This window comes from Pelodiscus sinensis, chromosome 15 (assembly GCF_049634645.1).
Source record: "Pelodiscus sinensis isolate JC-2024 chromosome 15, ASM4963464v1, whole genome shotgun sequence".
Lineage (NCBI taxonomy): Eukaryota > Metazoa > Chordata > Testudines > Trionychidae > Pelodiscus > Pelodiscus sinensis.
Genome location: NC_134725.1, coordinates 30,965,383 through 30,987,043, shown reverse-complemented (window position 1 = coordinate 30,987,043; position 21,661 = coordinate 30,965,383). Strand labels below are relative to the sequence as shown.

Here is a 21,661-nt window from a genome sequence, read left to right as displayed (position 1 = left end):
ACTTACATACACATTCAACTTAAGAACAAACCTACAGTCCCTATCTTGTACGGGGACTGCCTGTAGTCAGAGCTTCTGCAGAAACAAGAAAATGTGCCACAGGCAAAAGAGGGTCCATGACTCAGCCATGCTCTGCAAATCCTGAGCCAAAGCTATAGCAGTAGGATTGAAAGGATGGTTTCATGTTCATTTTACTGTCTAAACATGAGGACTGACCAAGGAGCTTGGGCTTTTTGGAGCACTGTAATAGCTTGTGACCCTCCAAAAATAGCAAGGAAGGTCTTTTAAGAAAAGGACTGATTTCTGTGACCACAGAATGGGACACATTTTAAATAATGGTACCTGTCAGGATATGATAAATCAATAACATTTTTCCCCTTTTTTCACTAAGCACAATGCAAACGCCTGGAGGGAGGATTAGATAAACTGAAGGAAGCTACTGTTCAGCTGGATGAACTAAATGAGAAACTTGCAGAGCAGAAAATTGTATTAGCTGAAAAATCAGCTGCCTGTGAGGCCTTGTTACAAGAGATAGCAACCAACACAACAATAGGCAAGTATTTAAAACACCTGTCATATCCCACAAGATAAGCTGGTTTGGGCCAGGTCAGTATTAGATTGGGAGATTCTTAAAGAACACAGGTGTTGTTCATTTAATACCTGCATCCTTTAAGAATAACCATCATGGTATCATTAACAGTTATATGGTACTTAGCACAAGAGTAGGACTGTTGACCTTTGTATTTTGATCATATTCCAACCTGTACAATTACAATCTTCTCATGGTAATGTCCATTACCATTGCAAGTAGATATTGTGTTCTTCTTCACATCCCATCCCAAAACTGTTGAAAGAAACTTTTTCTTTCACAGGTGTGGATAATAGTTTTAGAAGGGGGACCACTTCACAAATTTTTTAAATGGTCCCAGGCCTTCCTGGAAGGGGCAGGAGCTAGGACACTTCCATGGTTGGAGCCAGGACTCTTCCATGCTCTCTCAGCCCACTGACCCTGATTGGCCTGGTGAAGCAGGTGAAGTTTTTGCCCGCACTATGCCTCCTACAAAGAACCTCTGGCTGTTCTGGTCAGCTGGCGGTTCCCTCTGGTCATTCAGGGCCTGGGGTGAGGAAGCATACAAAGTCTTTTGCTTCCTGCCCCTACCCTGCAAGAGTCGCATGGTGCTTAGAGTTTAGCTAGCAGTTCAGTCTAGGCACCACACACCCCTTGCAGGGCAAGGTTAGAGCAGACTTTGTATGCTCCTCCTGTCCCCAGACCCTGATTGGCTTGGGGACAGAGGGAATGTGCAAAGTACCTAACTCCCTGCCCCCAAGTGGCGCTTAAGAGTGAACTGCCAGCTGAGTAGCTAGCAATTCACTCTAAGCGCTGCTTGCCCCTGGTGGGGGAGGAGACTTCATGCGCTCCCCTGTCCCTGGGGCGAGGAAGCGGCAGAGCATCTGCAGACCGGATCAACCCACTTAGCAGCAAGGAGAGTGTAGTGAGCCAAAGGCATGGGTGGCACGAGGAAAAGTAATAGGAGTAGATGTGCCAGGGGTCAAAAGAAGATTTGTGAGCTATTTCCCCTCTGAAAAGGGAGAGACAAACAAGAAAAAGGGAGCAGAAAAGGAGATTGCATCCTGCTGTTATTATGAGCATTCCATAACTTTTCTGTGGTGGGAAAAGTACTTCAGTTGCAGTGACCTAGCACCAAATGAGTTAATAGTGGTGACAGCTGTAGTTTCTGATTTTAGGTCGTGTGCACTTGCAGTGGTTTGTTAGCTAGATACAAATCTTAGGAAGCCATTTACCATAGTCTGCCTTTCACACCTTTTAGCTGAGGAGAAGAAAAAATTGGCTGAAGAAAAAGCGATGGAGATAGAAGAACAAAATAAGGTCATTGCTGTGGAAAAGAAGGATGCAGAGACGGCCCTGGCTGAGGCTATGCCTATTTTGGAAGCTGCTAAATTGGAGCTGCAGAAGCTTGATAAGTCTGATGTCACAGAAATTAGGTGATTAGTTCTAATTTGTAATAGCATAAACTTGAGAATTATTTTTTATGGTGACTTTTGCTGCATTGGGGGAGCAACTCACAAACACTTAGCACCTTCAATTTACAAACCCTGTGAGAGGCAAAGAAGCATGATCATCCTTATTAGACAGATGTGGGGAATGAGGCTAGAGAGGTCAAGGTCTCTCAGGGAGTCTGAGGCAGGGCTTGGAGATCTCCAAGCCCTATGAGTCAACCACTGCTTTGTTCCTGAAAAGCAGTCCAGTATTTTATGTTTTTCTAGTTATTCTGTAATACAGTTCTTCCACCCTGTGTACTACAGACTGAACTGGCTGTGGGGGTCATTCAGGTAGTAGCTATCCCAGCCCTTTCACTGTGGTAGAAGTGATGTTATTCTATATAAATATGGGATATATAGCACTTGTGTTTCAAGTATGTTTGATGGTAAGACTATGCATTTCTTTTTTGGTAGACCCTTCTTTTTTATGTTTTGTAGGGGTGATTTTAAAGCTATACGCAAACTTCAAAACATTCTGCCACTTTTGCTCCCTTCAGACTCTTCCAATGGGACACAGTCATACCAGGGTATAAAATATATTGGAAGGACAGAATTGGTTGTGCTGGTTGGGGAGTGGCACTATACAAAATGAAGAATCAAATGAAGTAAAAATATTAAATGTGCCAAAATATTCCATAGAAACTCTATGGACAGTAATTCCATGCTCCAATAATAAGATATAACAGTTGAGATATATTATCAATCACCTGATCAGGACAGTGATAGTGACTATGAAATGCTAAGGGAGATTAGAGAGGCTACCAAAATAAAAAACTCAATAATAGTGGGGGGTTTCAGCTATCCCCATATTGACTGAGGACCCGTCACCTCAGGATGGGATGCAGAGATAAAATTTCTTGATACCTTTGCAACCCTTCTGGCGGGTAGGCCTGGCAGCAACCAGGGCTGGGTTCAATATCTAGGGGTCCATCTTACACAGAACCGGCTCGAGCCCCCACCCAGTAACCTGGGAAATTCACACACCCCTGGGCACCTCTGAGAGGCAATGCTTCCCCACTCACAAGCAGAGTCTGAGTGTAGAAAAGGAACATTTAATGAAACAGAGAGAAGTAGGAATAAGAGAAGTAGGAATAAGAGATCCTCCAGAATAGGGCTTTATTCCGGAGGATCGGGCCAGTCTAGATGCTTTTTTCCGGCTTTTCCCCAAGCCGGAAAAAAGCGGCAGACATCTTTATTTAAATCCCGCGGGGGATATTTAAATCCCCTGCGGATTTCCCTATTCTGAAGTTGAAAATTAGCATGCCCCTTTCGGAAAAGGGGCCAGTGTAATTTGTTGGGGAGGAAATCAACATTGTTTCTGGAAAGGGAAATCTTGCCTTACTAATTTACTAGAGTTCTTTGAAGGGGTCAACAAACATGTGTACAAGGGGGATCCAGTGGATACAGTGTACTTAGATTTCCAGAAAGCCTTTAACAAGGTCTTTCACCAAAGGCTCTTAAGTAAAATAAGTTGATAACTGGTTCAAAGACATGAAACAAAGGGTAGCAATAAATGGTAAGTTTTCAGAAGGGAGAAAAGTGACTAGTGATGTCCCCCAACATGGCTGGCCCACAACATTTTGTCACCTGAGGCAGGGAGCTCAAATGATGCCCCCATGGCCTCTCGCTTGGGCCAAAACTTTGAAAGGTCTCAATTCTGCCTTCTTCCTGTTCTACTCTTCTCATGGTACTGTGCATCTAGAGCAGAGAGAATACATATGCACCAGCAGCAGACACAATTTTCTACACTCTGGGTCCTGGTGGTGCGCCCTCCTCCCCCAAATCTGGAACCTGAGGCAGTAGCCTCGGTTTGCCTCATGGTAAGACTAGCCCTGTCCCCCAAGAGTCTGTCCTGGGACCAATCCTATTCAACTTATTTATAAATGATCTGGAGAAAAGAGTAAACAGCGAGAGAGCAAAATTTTCAGATGATACTGAACTGCTCAAGATGATAGATAAGACCAAAGAAGACTGTGAAGAGCTTCAAAAAGGTCACAGCAAACATTGGGTAACAAAATGGCAAATGAAATTGAATGTTGATAAATGTAAAGTAATGCACAAGGGAAATAATAATCTCAGCTATACACACAATATGATGGGGACCAATTTAGGTACAACTATTCAAGGGAGAGATCTTGGAGTCATTGTGGATAGTTCTCTGAAAACTTCCATTCCATGTGCAGTGGCGGTCAAAAAAGCAAACAGAAGATAAGGAATGATTTAAAAAGAGCTAGAGAATAAGACAGAGAATATTTTATTGCCTCTGTATAAAACCATGGTACGCTCACAACTGGAATGCTGCATACAGATGGGGTCTCCTCATCTCAAAAAAGATGCATTGGCATTGGACAAGGTTCAGAAAAGGGCAACAAAAATGATTAGGGGTTTGGAATGGCACCCATATGAAGACAGATTAAAAAGACTGGGACTTTTCATTTTAGAAAATAGGAGATTAAAGGGGGATATGAAAGAGGTCTATAAAATCATGACTAGTGTAGAAAAACTGAATAAGGAAAAGTTATTTATTTGTTTCCATAATATACGAAGTAGAGGTCAAATTAATAGTTAGCAGGTTTAAAACAAACAAATGGAACTTTTTCCTCACACAGTGCACAGTGAATCTGTGGAACTCCTTGCCAGAGGATGTCGTGAAGGATTTTAAAGGGTTCAAAAAGGAACTAGATAAATTCATGGAGGTTATAGCCATCAATGGCTATTAGCCAGGATGGGTAAGAATGGTGTCTCTAACCTCTGTTTGTCTGGAAATTGATGACAGGAGAGGTATCATGTGATGATTATCTGTTGTGTTCACTCCCTCTGGGTCATCTGGCATTGGTCATTATTGGGCAGACAGGATACTGGGCTTAGATGAACCTTTGGTCTGACCTAGTAGTATGGCCATTCTTATGTTTCAGTCCCCAGCACACTTCTTAATCTTCCTCCTCCCACAAGGCCACCTGACTCTTTTGCTATCTGTTCCCCTTGCAACTGGCAGGTTCACCACCTTCTTCTATTCAATGGAGCTATGTTGATTTACACTAATGGAGCATCTGACCATCATTGCATCCTTGCATTCCATCAGACCTGGCTTTCATCTGGCCACATTTTTCAAAGGATAGTCCATAACAGCGTTTTCCAAACTATGGGATGTGGCCCGCTACCGGGCCGCAGGAAAAAAATACCAGGCCTCAGCATGGCTTCCGGGAGGGGAGCAGAGCGGGGAGGGCTGAGAGGAAGTGTGTGTGTGGGGGGGAACCGGCCGCTGGGAAGCAGGGTTGGGGGCAGCGGGGCTGTCCTGCAAAGATCTGGGCAGGCGGGTGGGTGGCGGGGCTATCCCATAGAGATCCGGCCGGGCAGGCGGCGAAAGCAGAGCTAGGGGCAGAGGGGCTGTCCTGCGGAGATCTGGGCAGGCGGGCAGGCGGCAAAAGCAGGGCTGGGGGCAGCAGGGCTGTCCCGAGGAGCTCCGGGCAGGTGGCCGGGCGGGTGGCAGAAGCAGGGTTGGGGGTAGCAGGCCTGTCCGGCGGAGATCAGGGAGGGCAGGCGGTGGAACCAGGGCTGGCCAGGAGCCAGGGGGGCTGGCTGAGGGAGATCAGGAGGAGGAGGAGGATGGGAGAACCAGATGCCGGAAGCAGGGCTGGATGGGGGCAGCGAGGCTGGTCAGGGGAGTTGTCGGGAGAACGGGGCTGACCGGGGGAGATTGATGGAGGACGAGGGGAACTGGCCACCGGAAGCAGGGCTGGACGGGGCCAGCAGGGCTGGACTGGGGAGATCGGGAAGAGAAATGGGGGAGGAGCAGGACTGACTTGGACACATGCAGACCCTGGCAGATGAGTGAGTCTGGCCGGGGATTCCATTTTGCCCACTCCTCCACCGATACCCTCCCTCGAGTAGTTGCAAACTGCTTGGCTGGCAGACACACTCAGGCAGTGTGAGCACATCTACCAGCCAGGCAGTTCGCAGCTAAGGACTGATACGCCTAATTATAATAAAACATACCTAATTAGAAAATACCAGACATTTTATATGTCTGGTAATTTCTCAATTTCTTTCCCAGACAAAACCTTCAAATACTGGACTGTCCGGTACAAAACCCGACACATGGCCATCCTACCCTTCCTTGCACCCTCCCTCCTAGCCAGATACCCTATCCCCAATCTGCTCCTGCTCCTGCCTCCTGGAGCGCTCATGTGGTGCAGGGTCCCCCAAACCCTGGCCCAGGCTGGGTGGAGGATGCAGCTGGTGAAACACTGAAAATTTATTCATTTTTCATTCTTTTTTATATGTGTTTATATTTTTGGGTTGCAAAAAACAGTACTGAAAAAAAAAAAACGGGTTCCAACTAAAGTAAAAAGATTGGGAAACCCTGATCTAGCCAGCTTTCTATCCATCTTACAGTCCATTTATCCAATCCATATTCCCGTAACTAGCTGGCAAGAATATTGTGGGTGATTGTATCAAAAGCTTTGCTAACGCTGGCCCTGGGGGCTTTGGGAGGACCAGAAACAACTTATTTGAATATTCATCATGTGCTTAATAAATATGCAAATATGCAAATGCATGTTACCAGTCCTTCAAAAGCTTGGGAATGGATTTATTGGTACCTGTATCAAAAAGTTTGGGAACCCCTGGTCCATAATATAATTATTTCCAAAGTAGGGCTGCTTCCTTTCTTCTTATGCATTGTTGCATGTATAACCCACACATCTACAGGGTGTAGTTCACAGTCCCATATAGTGGTATTTAGACCATTTACAGAGACAGATAAAAATGAGTGTGCTCTACAGCCTCTGCTAAGAATTAGCTGCCTTTATAGCTCAAGCTGTAGAGGCTCGTTTATTAAGTTTAAGAGGTCTCAGGTTCAGTTCTGTCTATTGGCAGTTACACATGCATGGATTCTCTTATGGGAGGATGGATGGTGAACTAAATATTGACTTTTCATTTTATTTATTCTCTGTTTAAATAGTCTTTGGGGGAAACTCCATACAGTATTTTTCTACTTTTATTAACAATGCACAGGCCTTTTGGTGTCTCTTTTGAGGGAGCGGAGGGCATGAATTTCACCTAAGGGCTATGTCTACACCTGCGGCTTCTTGCGCAAGAACACGTCCACACTGCCACGTGGGAGCTGTGCTTTTGCGCAAGAGCGCTCATGGCAGTGTAGATGCTCTCTTGCACAAGAAAGTTCTAATGGCCATTTTTTTTTAAGCTATAGGGCTTTCTTGCACAAGAAATCCCTGCCAAGTGTCCACACTGCCCTCTTGTGCAAGAAAGCCCTATAGCTTAAAAAAAAATGGCCATTAGAACTTTCTTGTGCAAGAGAGCATCTAAACTGCCATGAGCGCTCTTGCGCAAAAGCACAGCTCCCACGTGGCAGTGTGGACGTGTTCTGCACAAGAGGTCTTGCACCTGTTAAAAAAGAGCGTAGCTCTTGTGCAAGAAGCCCTCTCTCACCACGCCATACTGTAAATCTTCTTGCGCAAGAGCAGGTGAGCAGAGTGGACTCTCTGCAGATTCTTGCGCAAGAACGGCCATACTTGCGTAAGAAGCCGCGAGGGTAGACGTAGCCTAGGAGTTTTGTTGACTGCCTACAGTCATTGTGGTTATTCAAGGAGTCATGCCTAGTGGTTAGGAGGCACGGGTCAGAACTAAAGATAATGTCAGGTATCCAGTCAAAAGGTCAGAGACAGAGTCAGCACCAAACCAAGGTCAAATGGAAACATCAGGAGTAAGGTGTAGCATCACGGACCAGGATTAGAGCAAAAAAAGTAGAAAGGAGGAGTAGACAGGAGTTTGGGAGAGGACAGGGACTGTCAGAAGTGAAGGGCACAGGAGCCAGTCAAGCAGGAGGGGTCCATAATAGCAACCCGATAGGGGTTGCTCAGATAATCTTTTGTGTTATTTCTTGGTTAATATAGAGCTCCTCAACCTATAAGGATTGCCAGATGCTTCCCCCTGTTGGGCACTTCAGGTATGGCCCCTTTGCGAATTAGCGCTCACTGGTTACCTCTCTGCTTGTTCAGGTGAGCTGCTGGGTGGTGTCTGTAACCTGAATGCTGCCTGTGGGTCCGTATTCAAGGCCTGTGATCCTCACAGTTGTTAAATGGTATTGAATATCAAAGCACATTTACATTTAAAACACCTGGTAAATGAGTATCCAGAAGAAAGTACTGTCTGATGGGACAGAACTGCTAATTCAAAGAAAAGATCACAGTATCTGATTTTGATGGGTCTCATCTAATTTTTCCTTCCTAATATCTCCTTTGTTCCCATTGTAGATTACACTAATTTAGCTGGGAATCCTCAGGGTTATTTCCAGGACCAACTGAGCATGGCTGCTGCCAGTGTTCCCTCTCTGTTATTGCAGGTGCTGCAGCTTTGAACTCCAGTGAACACATAGTTAAGGATTTTATTTCTCTCATGGCTGAACATTACAAACCCCGAGGAAGTTGTATGAATGTAATACTTTATTTTTAGCCCTCTGTTTATAAATATTTCCTTGTTTGGATTGGATTGTACTTCTCACTCAGATGAGGCGGTATCTTGGGCACTTACTATATTACCATGCTCCTTCCACCAAAAAAAAGCTCTTCCCACAAGAGTTAAATACTTACTGCATTGTGCACATTTTCTCCTCCTCTTCCCATATTTATTTTCTAGATCCTTTGCTAAGCCTCCTAAACAGGTGCAGACTGTTTGTGAATGTATCCTCATAATGAGAGGATACAAAGAATTAAACTGGAAGACTGCCAAAGGAATGATGTCTGACCCAAATTTCCTGCGATCCCTAATGGAGATAGATTTTGATGGAATTACTCAGACCCAAGTTAAATCTGTTAGAGGTAAATTGTTCAGCTGAATGAATCAGGCATTTAGAATTGAATGTAGAGTTTTATTAACATTATGTCAGATGTTGGCTGCTATGCTGGAAGCTTTCTTCCCTTTGGGTGACATTTACCCTATTACAGAAGGCAAGCGTGAGGCCTCTGCCCAACTTGCTTTGCACTGTGGGTTAATGAGGACTTTTATGGCACAAAGGCCTTGTGCGTGCTTTGGTTGTGCCTTAATTTGCATTGTAATCTTGAATGACTTTTGCTTAGAGATAGACATAAACTAGTTGAGAAGAGTCTTACTTTGTTTTTTATCTGCTTGGGAAGTATAATGTCACATTATCTTCATGATGAACATTTAAGATACAGCACAAGTGTGTCATTCAAACTAATCAGATCAAATTCTGCTGATGCTTATACCAGTGTAAATCCAGATTAACTCCACTGACTTTAGTGGAGTTACACTGGAGTCAGTGAGAGGAGAATTTGGCCCATATAACAATTTGGTCCATATAATAATAAATGTTGACTGCTTCCCATCAAGCAAAAGGCTGGATCCTGAAAAATGTGGAGCCAACCCCTGATCTCACTCAGCTCCTCTGGGAGTCAACTGGCATAAAGTCCTTGAGCATCTGACAATAGCTTGCTGATCCAGCAGAATAATCTTCTATTGACAATTTATTTGCATTGGTTATCATATCCTGGTTCCAATGCATACCCCAGAACTAGAGAGCTAGTTAAGATTTTATTAATAGGAAAAGCTATTGCTCTTGTGATTTATGCACTGTTATTAAACTGACTTTCCAGTGTTTTTTGCATGTTAACATTCAGCTCTGTTAAAGAATCTTAATACAACATTTGAAGAAATGGAAGCTGTTAGCAGAGCAGGATTGGGAATGTTAAAATTTGTCGACGCAGTAATGAGCTATTGTGACGTAGCTAAGGAAATAAGGCCAAAGAGAGAAAAGGTACAGTGTGCAAATATGAAAATAAAAGGTAATACAGCATGTTTGTTGCCAGAAAAATAACACTTGGCAATTTTATGTACTTTAGAGTTCCTCCTATTCAAAGTCTTAACATTCATGAAAGTGATGATTCCTCTTCGAGTGGTCCCCGTGGGTGCTCCACTCATGGTGTCGGGCTCGTCCCGCACCGCAGCTCGATGCTTTGTATAGCTGTTTCCAGCTGGGTGCGCGTATGCAGGGTGCAGCTCGCACCGTTCGCGTTCTTTGATCTTCGCGCGCACCAGGCTTCCCTGTCAGTTCCTCTTAACCGTCCCTGAATGCAGATGGAGCTTCTGATCTCTCTCCTCACAGTAGTTCTTCCCTCAGGGAACCTGTAGTTACTTAGTTAATTGAATATAGTTAGAGTTCTTTTGTTGTCCTTTGATCTTATCTACTTTAAAAAAAAAAAAAAAAAAAAAAAAGGAAAAAAGCAAGCCTCTTAACACCTCATTAAAGCCGAGGCTTGCTCCCTGCTGTTACCAACTGTGGATAAGGTTAAAAAAAAAACCCCTCTCAGAAGGAAACTGACAAACACCATGCCTGGATCTCCGGGCTTTAAGAAATGTAGCCTCTGCAGTGAGCCAATGCCTACCTCAGATGGGCATTCGCTCTGTATACGTTGCCTGGGGAAGAGCCACACTCCCCATAACTGTGGGCATTGTTCAAAAATGACAGCCCGTACTCGGCGTGACAGAGAGATGAGGCTCAAGATGTTCCTCCTCGATAAGGCACTGGACCCCAGGGCAGAGACCTTTGAACAGCGGGACAGAACCCCTAAGAGATGGATTTCGTCCCCAGACTTAAGGGAGAAAAGGCTAAGGATCTCCCCAGCTAGATCCCTGCCACCCGATATATTGGTGGTGGGTGATTGTGCTCCCTCTGAATCTGTCCCACGATCCTCTTCATCGGGATCAGGGACGAGGGAGAATAAGGCTGCGGCGCCTCAGAGAGCACATTCAGAAAGCAGGCTTTCCTTTGCAAGCTGCTGCTTTTATTGTATTGAAGGTCTGCTTTACCAGTTCCCATTGCATTAAAACATGAAGTAAATAGAGGAATTTTGCAATATAATGTTGGGGGCCCAGATTGAAAATTATAGGTGACTGCTGAGAGCACTCTTAAAATAATACCCCTGGCCTTAGGGCACAGAGGGACTTAATGGTACATTAAATCCATTTCCCTGGGATCATTTTTACAGCCTGTTTAAAAAGGGCTAGCAATGTAATCTACTATATATCTGAGAGAGTCTATCTGTACATCTGTTTGTCTGTTCAAGAACTCCTCCTAAACGGTAAGAGCTAGGACCACGACATTTGGTATACAGTTTCCTCTTATCATAAGTTAAAGCAATGTAACGGTTTGGCTGTGCCAGAAAAATGGGATGTGCCTGGAATTGGATTGCTTCCTATAAAAACATTCAGAAAAGAGACAATCTCCAGACAAGTGAAAGGGTCTGGCTGGGGCACTTCTCCCTCTATCCAGGACTGTCCCAGCTCTGAGCCTCCCACCTTTTAGGGAATGTGACGGGATGTGGGAGCTGAAGCTCACCACCTCTCTATCCATATGAGCAGGGCCGGACGGACGCATGGGTGACCCAGGCAGCTGCCCAGGGCACCAACCGATGGGGGACACCTGATGGCAGTTGTCAGGGGCGTGCGGCATCCCTGACAGCTGCCATCAGGAGCTGCGCACCTGGCTCCAGCCCTGAGGCGCCGGCCAGCAGCGCCCTTCCCCCCGCAGCTGTGGGGCCCTGTATGGCCCGACGCGCATGCCAGCAGCGCTAGCTGGGCCAGCCTGAGCAGCTCATGCGCCGTGTGTCCTGGGAGCGGGCCCCGGGCTGGACGCCAATGGCCGTGGCCGGTGCGCGCATGCGCCCCGCGCCCCCTGGGGCGGACCCACCCACCCATGCTCCCTGCGCCTGGAGGTGGTGCCGCACATCTGAGCCCAGGGCGCCAAAAGGGCTCAGGCCGGCCCTTAATATGGGAATATTGTTGGCTGTTCCCCTTTGTCAGGGAGTGAGGGGAAAATACACAGTTTGCTTCATTCCTCACTGTGGCTGAAGAGTACAGGCGACAGATGAGCCTGGACCTGCCCCAGCCAGGGGACATGCTGCAGCAGCCATGGAGTGGCACTTCTCACCTGGCCCCAGGGTGCTGTGGTGTGAGGGCTGGGGTAGTTCTCTTTCCCCAGGACAGCTTGCATATTGAACTCCTCCTCAACTCCAGCCCCATCTCAGAGCAATGATTTCAATGAAGCATGGACATTTTTATTTTATTTTCCAAAAAATAAAAATTATTTAAGTTAAGGACCCAACCCATGCCAGGTAAATCTTCCAGTTATTTTTATCAAATTAAAGTATAAATCATTTTGTGGGGGAGTGAGAGTAGTTAAGAAACTCATTTATTCTGCTTACACTATTTATTATCACATTGTCTTAAATATACATGAAATAGCCAATTGAGGGCTGAAAAACAGTAATTTTGCACCAAAAAATCAAACTCCTTATTCCTCTGACATGATGCATGCTGTCTTTCATAATGTAGGTGGCTAGGTTAGAACGCAACTACTACTTAAGTAAACGTGAGCTGGAAAAGATACAAACAGAGCTGGCAACAATTCAGAGGGAGCTAAAAGCTTTGGGTGACAAGTATGAAGCTGCAATAAAGGAAAAACAACAGTTACAAGAAGAAGCAGAGATCATGGAAAGGAGACTTATTGCTGCTGACAAGCTCATCTCTGGCTTGGGATCTGAAAATATAAGGTTAGTCTAGTGCCAGAAGAGAGGTTTTTTAGCATTAAAATGTAAACTCAGAGACAATGCATGCAATTTTCAAAAGCACCTAACTGATGTAGGAATTTGTCTCATTTTGAGAGGTGACTTAGGAGCCTATGTTTCAATGAAAGTCACTTTTGAAAATGGGATTTAGATGCTTTTGAAAATAGTACCCTGTGTGCTTTGTTGATTTCTGAGAAGCAACTAATCATTTTCTGAAAAATAATAAAAATGAATAATATGAGCTTTCTATCGAGAAGCCTTTTGCGGGCAGATCTGAGACTTACAGTTAACCTTTTAAACAGAGAGGAAAAAAATATAGCTGCAGATAAGTAGTGATTAAAGGCATGACACAAATTCACTTATTTTAGATTAAAAGAAAGGAAGCTCCAATGTGGGAGAAGGCTTGGGACTCTTCTCAACCTGAAGTTAAAACATAAGTGGCTTAGAAATGCTACACATATTCTTCAGAAAAGAGAGTTCTCTGACCCCCTCTTGCAGAAGGAATCTCAGACTGATCAAGGACTCATTAATTTTTCTTTCAGATGGACAAATGACTTGGAGGAGTTAAAAATACGAAAAGTGAAACTGCTAGGTGACTGTCTGCTTTGTGCTGCTTTTCTGAGCTATGAAGGGGCTTTCAATTGGGAATTCCGCAATGATATGATATATCACGAATGGCAAGAAGCTATCCTCTCACGAGAGATTCCTCTCAGCCAGCCTTTTAGATTGGAAAGCCTCTTGACTGATGATGTAGAGATCAGCAGGTATGTGAAATCACTGAGCTTTAAAAAAGCAGCCCAGCTGCAGCTTAGCAGCAGGGAGAAGGGCTGGAGTCACACAGTTTGGAACTGAATCTGGATCCAGGACTAGAGATTATTGGGATGGGGTGAGAGGCTGGGTTGGGCCCATCTGAGTGCAATGAATCACTGAAATCAGAAAAAAGCCATCAGCATATGGCTCTTCTGAAAAGTGACTGAAAGTGTGATCGACTTACGCAATAGAGAATAATAATTTTATAGTGCTTTTCATCTGAGAAACTCAATGTGCTTTGCAAAGAGATATTCCCCCTGCATGTTTAAGGTATTTTCTACTTACTCCAAGGAAAAGATTCAATTTGAACTACTGTTCCTGTTAGTCAAACATAGTCAATACAGCTATTGTTGAATCTTGACCCCTCACTTATAGAAAATATACTGTATTCTGCTCATACTGAGCAATTGAATTTTTAACAAAGTGCCAGTCCAGAGTTCTGTTCCCCCACACAGTTACCCTTAGGACAGGGCTGGGAAACCTTTTTTGGATCAGGGGCTGCTGACCAACAGAAAAATCAGTTGGGGGCCACACACAATCATAGAATCATAGTATACTAGGACTCGAAGGGACCAAATACTGTCTAGACCATCCCTGATAGACATTTATCAAACCTACTCTTAAATATCTCCACAGATGGAGATTCCACAACCTCCCTAGGCAATTTATTCCAGTGTTTAACCACTCTGACAGTTAGGAACTTTTCCCTAATGTCCAACTTAAACCTCCTTTGCTGCAATTTAAGCCCATTGCTTCTTGTTCTCAGAGGCCAGGAAGAACAATTTTTCTCCCTCCTCCTTTTAGATACCTGAAAACTGCTATCATGTCCCCTCTCAGTCTTCTCTTTTCCAAACTAAACTAGCCCAATTCTTTCAGTCTTCTTTCATAGGTCATGTTCTCTAGACCTTTAATCATTCTTGTTGCTTTTCTCTGTACCCTCTCTAATTTCTCCACGTCTTTCTTGAAATGTGGTTCCCAGAACTGGATCCAATACTCCAGATGAGGCCTAATAAGCGCAGAGTAGAGTGGAAGAATGACTTCTCGTGTCTTGCTCACAACACACCTGTTAATGCATCCTAGAATCATTTGCTTTTTTTGCAACAGCGTCACACTGTTGACTCATATTTAACTTGTGGTCCACTATAACCCCTAGATCCCTTTCTGCCGTACTCCTTCCTAGACAGTCACTTCCCATTCTGTATGTGTGAAACTGATTGTTCCTTCCTAAGTGCAGCACTTTGCATTTGTCCTCATTAAACTTCATCCTGTTTACCCCAGACCATTTCTCCAATTTGTCCAGATCATTTTGAATTATGACCCTATCCTCCAAAGCAGTTGCAACCCCTCCCAACTTAGTATAATCTGCAAACTTAATAAACATACTCTCTATGCCGATATCTAAATAGTTGATGAAGATATTGAACAGAACCAGTCCCAAAATAGACCCCTGCGTAACCCCACTTGTTATACCTTTCCAGCAGGATTGTGAACCGTTAATAACTACTCTGAGAATGGTTATCCAGCCAGTTATGCGCCCACCTTATGGTAGTGCATCTAAGTTGTATTTGCCTATTTTATTGATAAGAATATCATGAGACCCCGTATTAAATGCCTTACTAAAGTCTAGGTATACCACGTCCACCGCTTCTGCCTTATCCACAAGACTTGTTATCCTAAAACATGAATATTAAGTGACAAGACAAAGTTTCAAATGTAGATGTCCTATCAAGAGCTGGTATACCCAGTCTCATAGAGATCCTTAACAACAGAAGACTTTGGTGGCTTGGCCATGTGAGGGAGAATGAATGATAAACGCCTTCCCAAAGAAATTCTCTTTGGTGAACTAACGAGTGGAGCAAGGGCAAGAAGAAGGCCAAAATTAAGATTCAAGGATATATGTAAAAACACTATGAAAAGGTTTAACATCAATCCAAGCTCTTGGGAATCTACGTCATCAGATCGCAACACCTGGCAACAATTATTACAACAGGGCACATCATTTTTCGATAGGACCTGGGCAAGTCATGCAAAAGAACTCTACCTCAAAAGGAAAAATTCTCAGACTCATGAAAACGGAAGTAGTCTGGCATGTAGTTATTGTAATCAACTGTGTAAATCCAATTTTGGACTCATAAGCCATGAAAGAAGTTGCAGATCCAGTTACAACCCATAGATTGTCACTGCTGCTGCTTACCACCATGTCTTAAGATGAATGGGCCATATATGTTATCCTATAAAAGAAAGCTATCAGATACGTTTGACATGATTTGTTCTTTACAAATCCATGCTGGCTGTTCCCTATTACCTTTTTATTTTCCAAGTGTTTGCAGATGATTTTCTTAATTACTTGCTCCATTATATTTTCTGGCACAGAAGTTAAACTGATTGGTCTGTAGTTTCTGAGTTGTTCTTATTTCCCGTTTTATAGATGGGCACTATATTTGCCCTTCTCCTGTCTTCCATGATTTTCCAAAGATGATAGCTAAAGGTTCAGATACCTCCTCTGTCAGCTCCTTGAGTATTCTAGGATGCATTTCATCAGGCCCTGGTGACTTGCAGACATCTAACTTTTTAAAGTGATTTTTAACTTGTTCTTTTTTAATTTTATATACAAAAACCTGTAAGAGAACATTTCAGACTTTCCAGACACACAATAGCAGATTTAAAAGTAGCCATCTTGCAGCAAAAAAACTTGAAGACCAGACTTCAGAGAGAAACTGCTGAGCTGCAGTTCATCTGCAAATTTGACACCATCAGCTCAGGATTAAACAAAGACTGTGAATGGCTAGCCAAGTGCAAAAGCAGTTTGTCCTCTCTTGGTGTGCACACCTCCAGATCAACTGCTAGAAGTGGGCCTCATCCTCCCTGATTGAATTTACCTCGTTATCTCTAGCCTGATTCTTGCTTGCATATTTATACCCGCCTCTAGAAATTTCCACTACATACATCTGACCAAGTGGGTCTTTGCCCACGAAAGCTTATGCTCCAGTACATCTGTTAGACTATATGGTGCTACAGGACTCCTTGTCGCTTTTGCAGATCCAGACTAACACAGCTACCCCTCTGATACCCCTTCCCACTAGCATTCACAATGTTAGGCATTCCTTCATCAGACTTCTCATGAAGACCAAAACTAAGAGGACATTAAGCATTTCTGCCATTTCCAAGTTTTCTGTTACTGTTCCTCCCTCTTCACTGAGCAGTGGGCCTACCTTGCCCTTGGTCTTCCTCTTGCTTCTAATATATTTATAGAATGTCTTCTTGTTTCCCTTTATGCCTGTAGCTAGTCTGAGATCGTTTTATGCCTTTGCCTTTCTAATCTTGCCCCTGCATTCCTGTGCTGTTTGCCTATATTCATCCTTTGTAATTTGTCCTAGTTTCCATTTCTTATGAGACTCATTTTTTATGTTTAGATCATGCAAGATCTCTTGGTTAAGACAAGGTGGTCTTTTGCCATATTTTCTATCTTTCTTAAGCAGTGGAATAGCTTGCTTTTGGGCCCTTAATAATGTCCCTTTGAAAAACTGCCAACTCTCTTCAGTTGTTTTTCCCTTCAGTCTTGCTTCCCATGGGACCTTACCTATCAGCTCTCTGAGCTTACCAAAATCTGCCTTCCTGAAATCCATTGTCTCGGACTTGCTGTTCTCCCTTCTACTATACTTTAGAATAATTAACTCTATGATTTCATGATCACTTTCACCCAATCTGCCTTCCACTTTCAAATTCTCAATTAGTTCTTCCCTTTTTGTTAAAATCAAATCTAGAACAGCTTCCCCCCAGTAGCTTTTTCAACTTTCTGAAATAAAAAGTTGTCTTCAATGCAGTCCAAGAACTTATTGGATAGTCTGTGCCCCACTATGTTAGTTTCCCAACATATATCTGGATTGTTGAAGTCCCCCATCACCACCAAATCCTGTGCTTTGGATGATTTTGTTAATTGTTTAAAAAAAGCCTCATTCACCTCTTCCGCCTTCTATACCAATATTCCAATCATGTGTATTATCCCACCAAGTCTGTGTGACACCAACAATGTCATAATTGCATTTATTTTTTAGCACTTCCCGTTCTTCCTGCTTATTACCCATACTTCTGCATTTGTATAGAGACATTTAAGGTAGTGATTTGATTTTGCCTCCCAGTTCTGCCTTGTACCTCCTTTCTCTCTGCTATTATAGCCCACATTCTCTCCCATTTCCGACCCATCTCCTAAGTTTCCATGTTTTTCACTTACCCGTGGGCTTTGCTCACCTGTCCCCGTTGAACCTTGTTTAAAGCCCTCCTCACTAGGTTAGCCAGTCTGTATCTAAATACGGTCTTCCCCTTCCTCAAGAGGTGTACGCCGTCCATGCTTAGCAGTCCTTTCTGGAATAGCATCCCATGGTCAAGAAAGCCAAAGCCTTCCTGGCAATGCTATCTTCACAGCCAGGCATTTACCTCCAGGATGCATCTGTCTGTGCCCGGGCCCCTACTTATGACAGGAAGGATCAAAGAGAACACCACCTTCACTCCAAACTCCTTCACCCGTACTCCCAGAGCCCTGTAGTCACTCTTGATCTGCTTAGTGTCACACCTTGCAGTATCATTAGTGCCCACATGGATGAGTAGCATGGGGTAGTAAAAGCAAAAATAAAACAAAAAACCCTCCCTGACATGGCCCCCGAGAAGGAGAAAGGCACTTCCCACATTACCCTGGCACACCAGAGCCTAGGCGGGCCCAAGCTAGTAAATTTTTTGTGCTCTAGCCTCACAGGGATATGAGGGAGAGGGAGCTGGAGTGCCAGCATGGGTTTCCCAGTGTTGAGGGGGAGCCCAGAACCTCAAGGGACAGATCTAGACAAGAGGAGGGCCATATCTGGTCACCAGTGATAGGATTTAGATGCCTTTAGGTGATTGGCAGTCTAGAAGTACCTGATGGACACTGTATAAATAGGCATAAAAGAGGCCAGAATGTCAATACAATGGGCTTTTACAGGAGGGAGTGATAGCTGAATTCGTGAAGTATAATTTTTATTATTGGTGATCCACAAGCATCCTAGGAAGAATTTTCAGATCCCAAGGCTGGCAATGAGGCAATGGAACTTTTCAGTGAGTCTCTGAGCTTGGGTTTACAAACTTAGGCTCACTCTGTAGCTCTAAAAATATCCGTGTAGATGTTTGGGTTTGGGCTTTGAAACTCACTTCTCTCCCTGGGCTTTGGAGCAAGAGCCCAAATATCTGCCTGGCTATTTTCAGCACTAGAGCATAATTCTGTAGATCCATGCTTGGAGCCTCACTGCCATGAGACTGATTTTTGTCACGTAGATATTCCTATCTCACAGTCTAATACACTGTATGATGCAGGGTGTTTGTAATAGCATGCTCAGTAGAAAGGCACTATTTTACCCAGAAGTGAAGCATGCTGCTGTACAGGGCCAGCCCACAACATTTTGGTACCTGAGGCGGGGAACTCAAATGACACCCCCATGCCTCCTCGCTGCATCAACAGCAGACACAATTTTCTACACTCTGGGTCCTAGTGGCGCCTCCCCCCCCCCCACAGTCTGGAACCTGAGGCGGCCACCTCAGTTCGCCTCATGGTAAGGCTAGCCCTGCTGCTGTAGCATAAAAAATAAAATACATGGCAATCTTTACTGTTTTCTCCTTAGGTGGGGTTCCCAAGGTTTACCTCCAGATGAGCTCTCTGTTCAGAATGGCATTTTGACAACTCGTGCTAGCCGATTCCCTTTGTGCATAGACCCCCAGCAGCAGGCATTAAATTGGATCAGAAGAAAAGAAGAAAAAAATAATCTGAGGGTGAAGCAAACCTTTCATTTTATTTTTATATTTATTGTTTTGAAAGAGGCACAAATATCTGCCACCTTGACCAAGACATCTGTCACCAGTGGAACTTGGCAGTTGTGATAATTGAACCTAAGTAGGATGGGAGTGCAGTTCCATTAAACATCTAAAAATAAAGTCAATTATCCAAGTCAGTAGTGGCCCCATCCTGCAACCAGCCTATGGAGGTTTGAAACAGGCTATTTGAAACACCAGAAGCCAAGCTACCATGTCAGAAATCTCCAGTTTTGGGAACAAAGAATGCTGGTCTCCAGTTTCCTACTACCTCAACATGGAAGCAACAGCTTACATTATGCTTCTGTCTCTTTAGAGCTGTGTAAACTTGGGAGATCATAAGCAGATGCCATTGTTGCCCCTCCTGCCCGGTGATAAAGCGTGTAAAATTTAATCTGGAAAGACGGTCTGTCTGGGAAGGAGAAATGCTGGTGTATCATAGACTCAGGCCATGACCTTCCCAGGATCCTCAATTCCCACCACTGTTTCCCCCTCCTTGCTCTATTGCCTAGCCATCCATTAGGGATGTTAATGGGTAGCTGGTTAACCTGTTACCTGGTAAGCATCACCCTTAAGCATAACCTGTTAAGGGTAATGTTAGCAGGTAATGGTTAAACAGTACCTGGGAGCGGCCCCTTCCCCACAGCCCAACCATGGGCAGAGGGCTGCTTCAGGCCCCCAGCATCGGGTTACCAGCTCCCAGCCCATATGGGCTCAAAGCTGGCAGCTGTGGCAGCCCCCGCACAGGGACTGGGAGCTGCAGAGGCAGCATCAGCCACAGCAACAGCACCTGCATGGGGCCAGGAGTCAAAGGAGCAGCCCCTGCACAGAGGTCTGGAACCTTATCAACAGCACTACATTTAACCGTTTAACTAATTAAATGGGATTTTATATCTCTGCCATCCATACCCCCTACCTCTTTCTGCATTCTACCTGCAAGTTCACATGAACTCTGGGCTTACCTTGTTACTTATGCTGCGAAGTGCATTACTTGCATCTTACAGAAAGCCCAAGTGTTTGCAGGAACATGATAGACAAAAGTTTAGGGTACATTGTGTTTTTATGAGAAAAGGGTACAGTTGCATGAGGAAACAATTGTTTTCCAAGTGCCGAAGTAGACAGTTTTTCTCACTGGATCAAAATAAAACACGTTTTCTTTGGTCTTTCCTAGTGTAAGTTATATCATCTGTAGGATGACAGGTAGAGATGCATAGATTGATTAACACTGGCAATTATTGTAAAATAAAAATATCCAGTAAATTCAATATTAACTATTTCCAAATCTTTCCATTATTCTTTTCTCTTTCAGATGGCTTCCTTTAATGACCCTGATTTTCTTAAACAACTAGAAATGGCCATAAAGTATGGTAGTCCTTTCTTGTTCCATGATGTGGATGAATACATAGATCCTGTCGTTGACAATGTCTTAGAAAAGAATATAAAAGTTGCCCAGGGGCGAATTTTTATCGTGCTGGGAGATAAGGAAGTGGATTATGACCATAACTTTAAATTGTATCTGAACACCAAGCTAGCTAACCCTAAATATTCACCATCTGTGTTTGGAAAAGCCATGGTTATTAACTATACAGGTGAGCATGTGCATGGTATTAGGCAGAGCATTAACTACACAGTAATACAAACCTAGGGCATAAACTAGGCTCAGGTGAGTGATTGCTCCAGAAAGCTAAGATCCTTTTTCTTGTATCAGAAACCATAGTACATGATTTTAGATGAATTCACCTGTAAAATTCAAGTGTTTTCAGCCCAGGGATAGCCTGAAGCCAATGAATATAGGCAGTTATTCTATTTTTTGGCCGGATTACCTGCTAGTTGTGCACCTGTGTAAATCCATGTCTGGCCTGAATAAAAGGCAGATTCTCATGGTATGTAGAACCTTTCTCTACTAGTCCCTTTGAAATCTCATGGGGCAAGCTATTTCTCAGCCCCAGTCTAGGGATCAGAATCTATCACAAAGTTTTGTCTACACTTAAAAGTTTAAAGTGCAATGTCAACAACTGAAAACATGGCCATAGCAGGAGAACTGGGAGATGGCTCTTCCGGCACTCCATGTAAACCACCTCTACAAGAGCAGTAGCTAACAGTCCAGGGAGCATGGCTCCCAATGGTGTAGCCTAGTCCACATGGTACTTTATAGCACTGTAAATTACTGCTCTCGAGGTGTATGTGTGGTTTTTTTACATTCCTAAGCCAAAAAATTATAGCACTGTAAAGCGCCTGTGTAGACTTAGCCTAAGTGAGTCAGAAAAATGAGAGCAAATGCAGTAAATAGTTGCTAGCCCTCAGACCATGTTAGGAGACAACTTCGCCCACTGCCAGTGGAATTTTCAGTACCT

General features: G+C 44.0%; 1 protein-coding gene across 4 annotated transcripts in view; it reads left to right on the top strand.

Moving 5' to 3' along the window:
* DNAH10 (dynein axonemal heavy chain 10) overlaps nucleotides 1-21,661 on the top strand; it is a 201,463-nt gene that overhangs the window by 140,967 nt on the left and 38,835 nt on the right. For all 4 annotated transcript variants that reach the window (XR_012896005.1, XR_012896006.1, XM_075898516.1 and 1 more), the window contains 8 exons: nucleotides 392-553; nucleotides 1,830-2,004; nucleotides 8,719-8,900; nucleotides 9,720-9,856; nucleotides 12,433-12,650; nucleotides 13,208-13,429; nucleotides 19,121-19,268; nucleotides 20,617-20,896. Coding sequence is in view for 2 of the 4 variants with exons in the window: in XM_075898516.1 (XP_075754631.1) it covers nucleotides 392-553; nucleotides 1,830-2,004; nucleotides 8,719-8,900; nucleotides 9,720-9,856; nucleotides 12,433-12,650; nucleotides 13,208-13,429; nucleotides 19,121-19,268; nucleotides 20,617-20,896 (1,524 nt within the window). In the remaining 2 variants the exon portion in view is untranslated. The remainder of the gene's footprint in view (nucleotides 1-391; nucleotides 554-1,829; nucleotides 2,005-8,718; nucleotides 8,901-9,719; nucleotides 9,857-12,432; nucleotides 12,651-13,207; nucleotides 13,430-19,120; nucleotides 19,269-20,616; nucleotides 20,897-21,661) is intronic.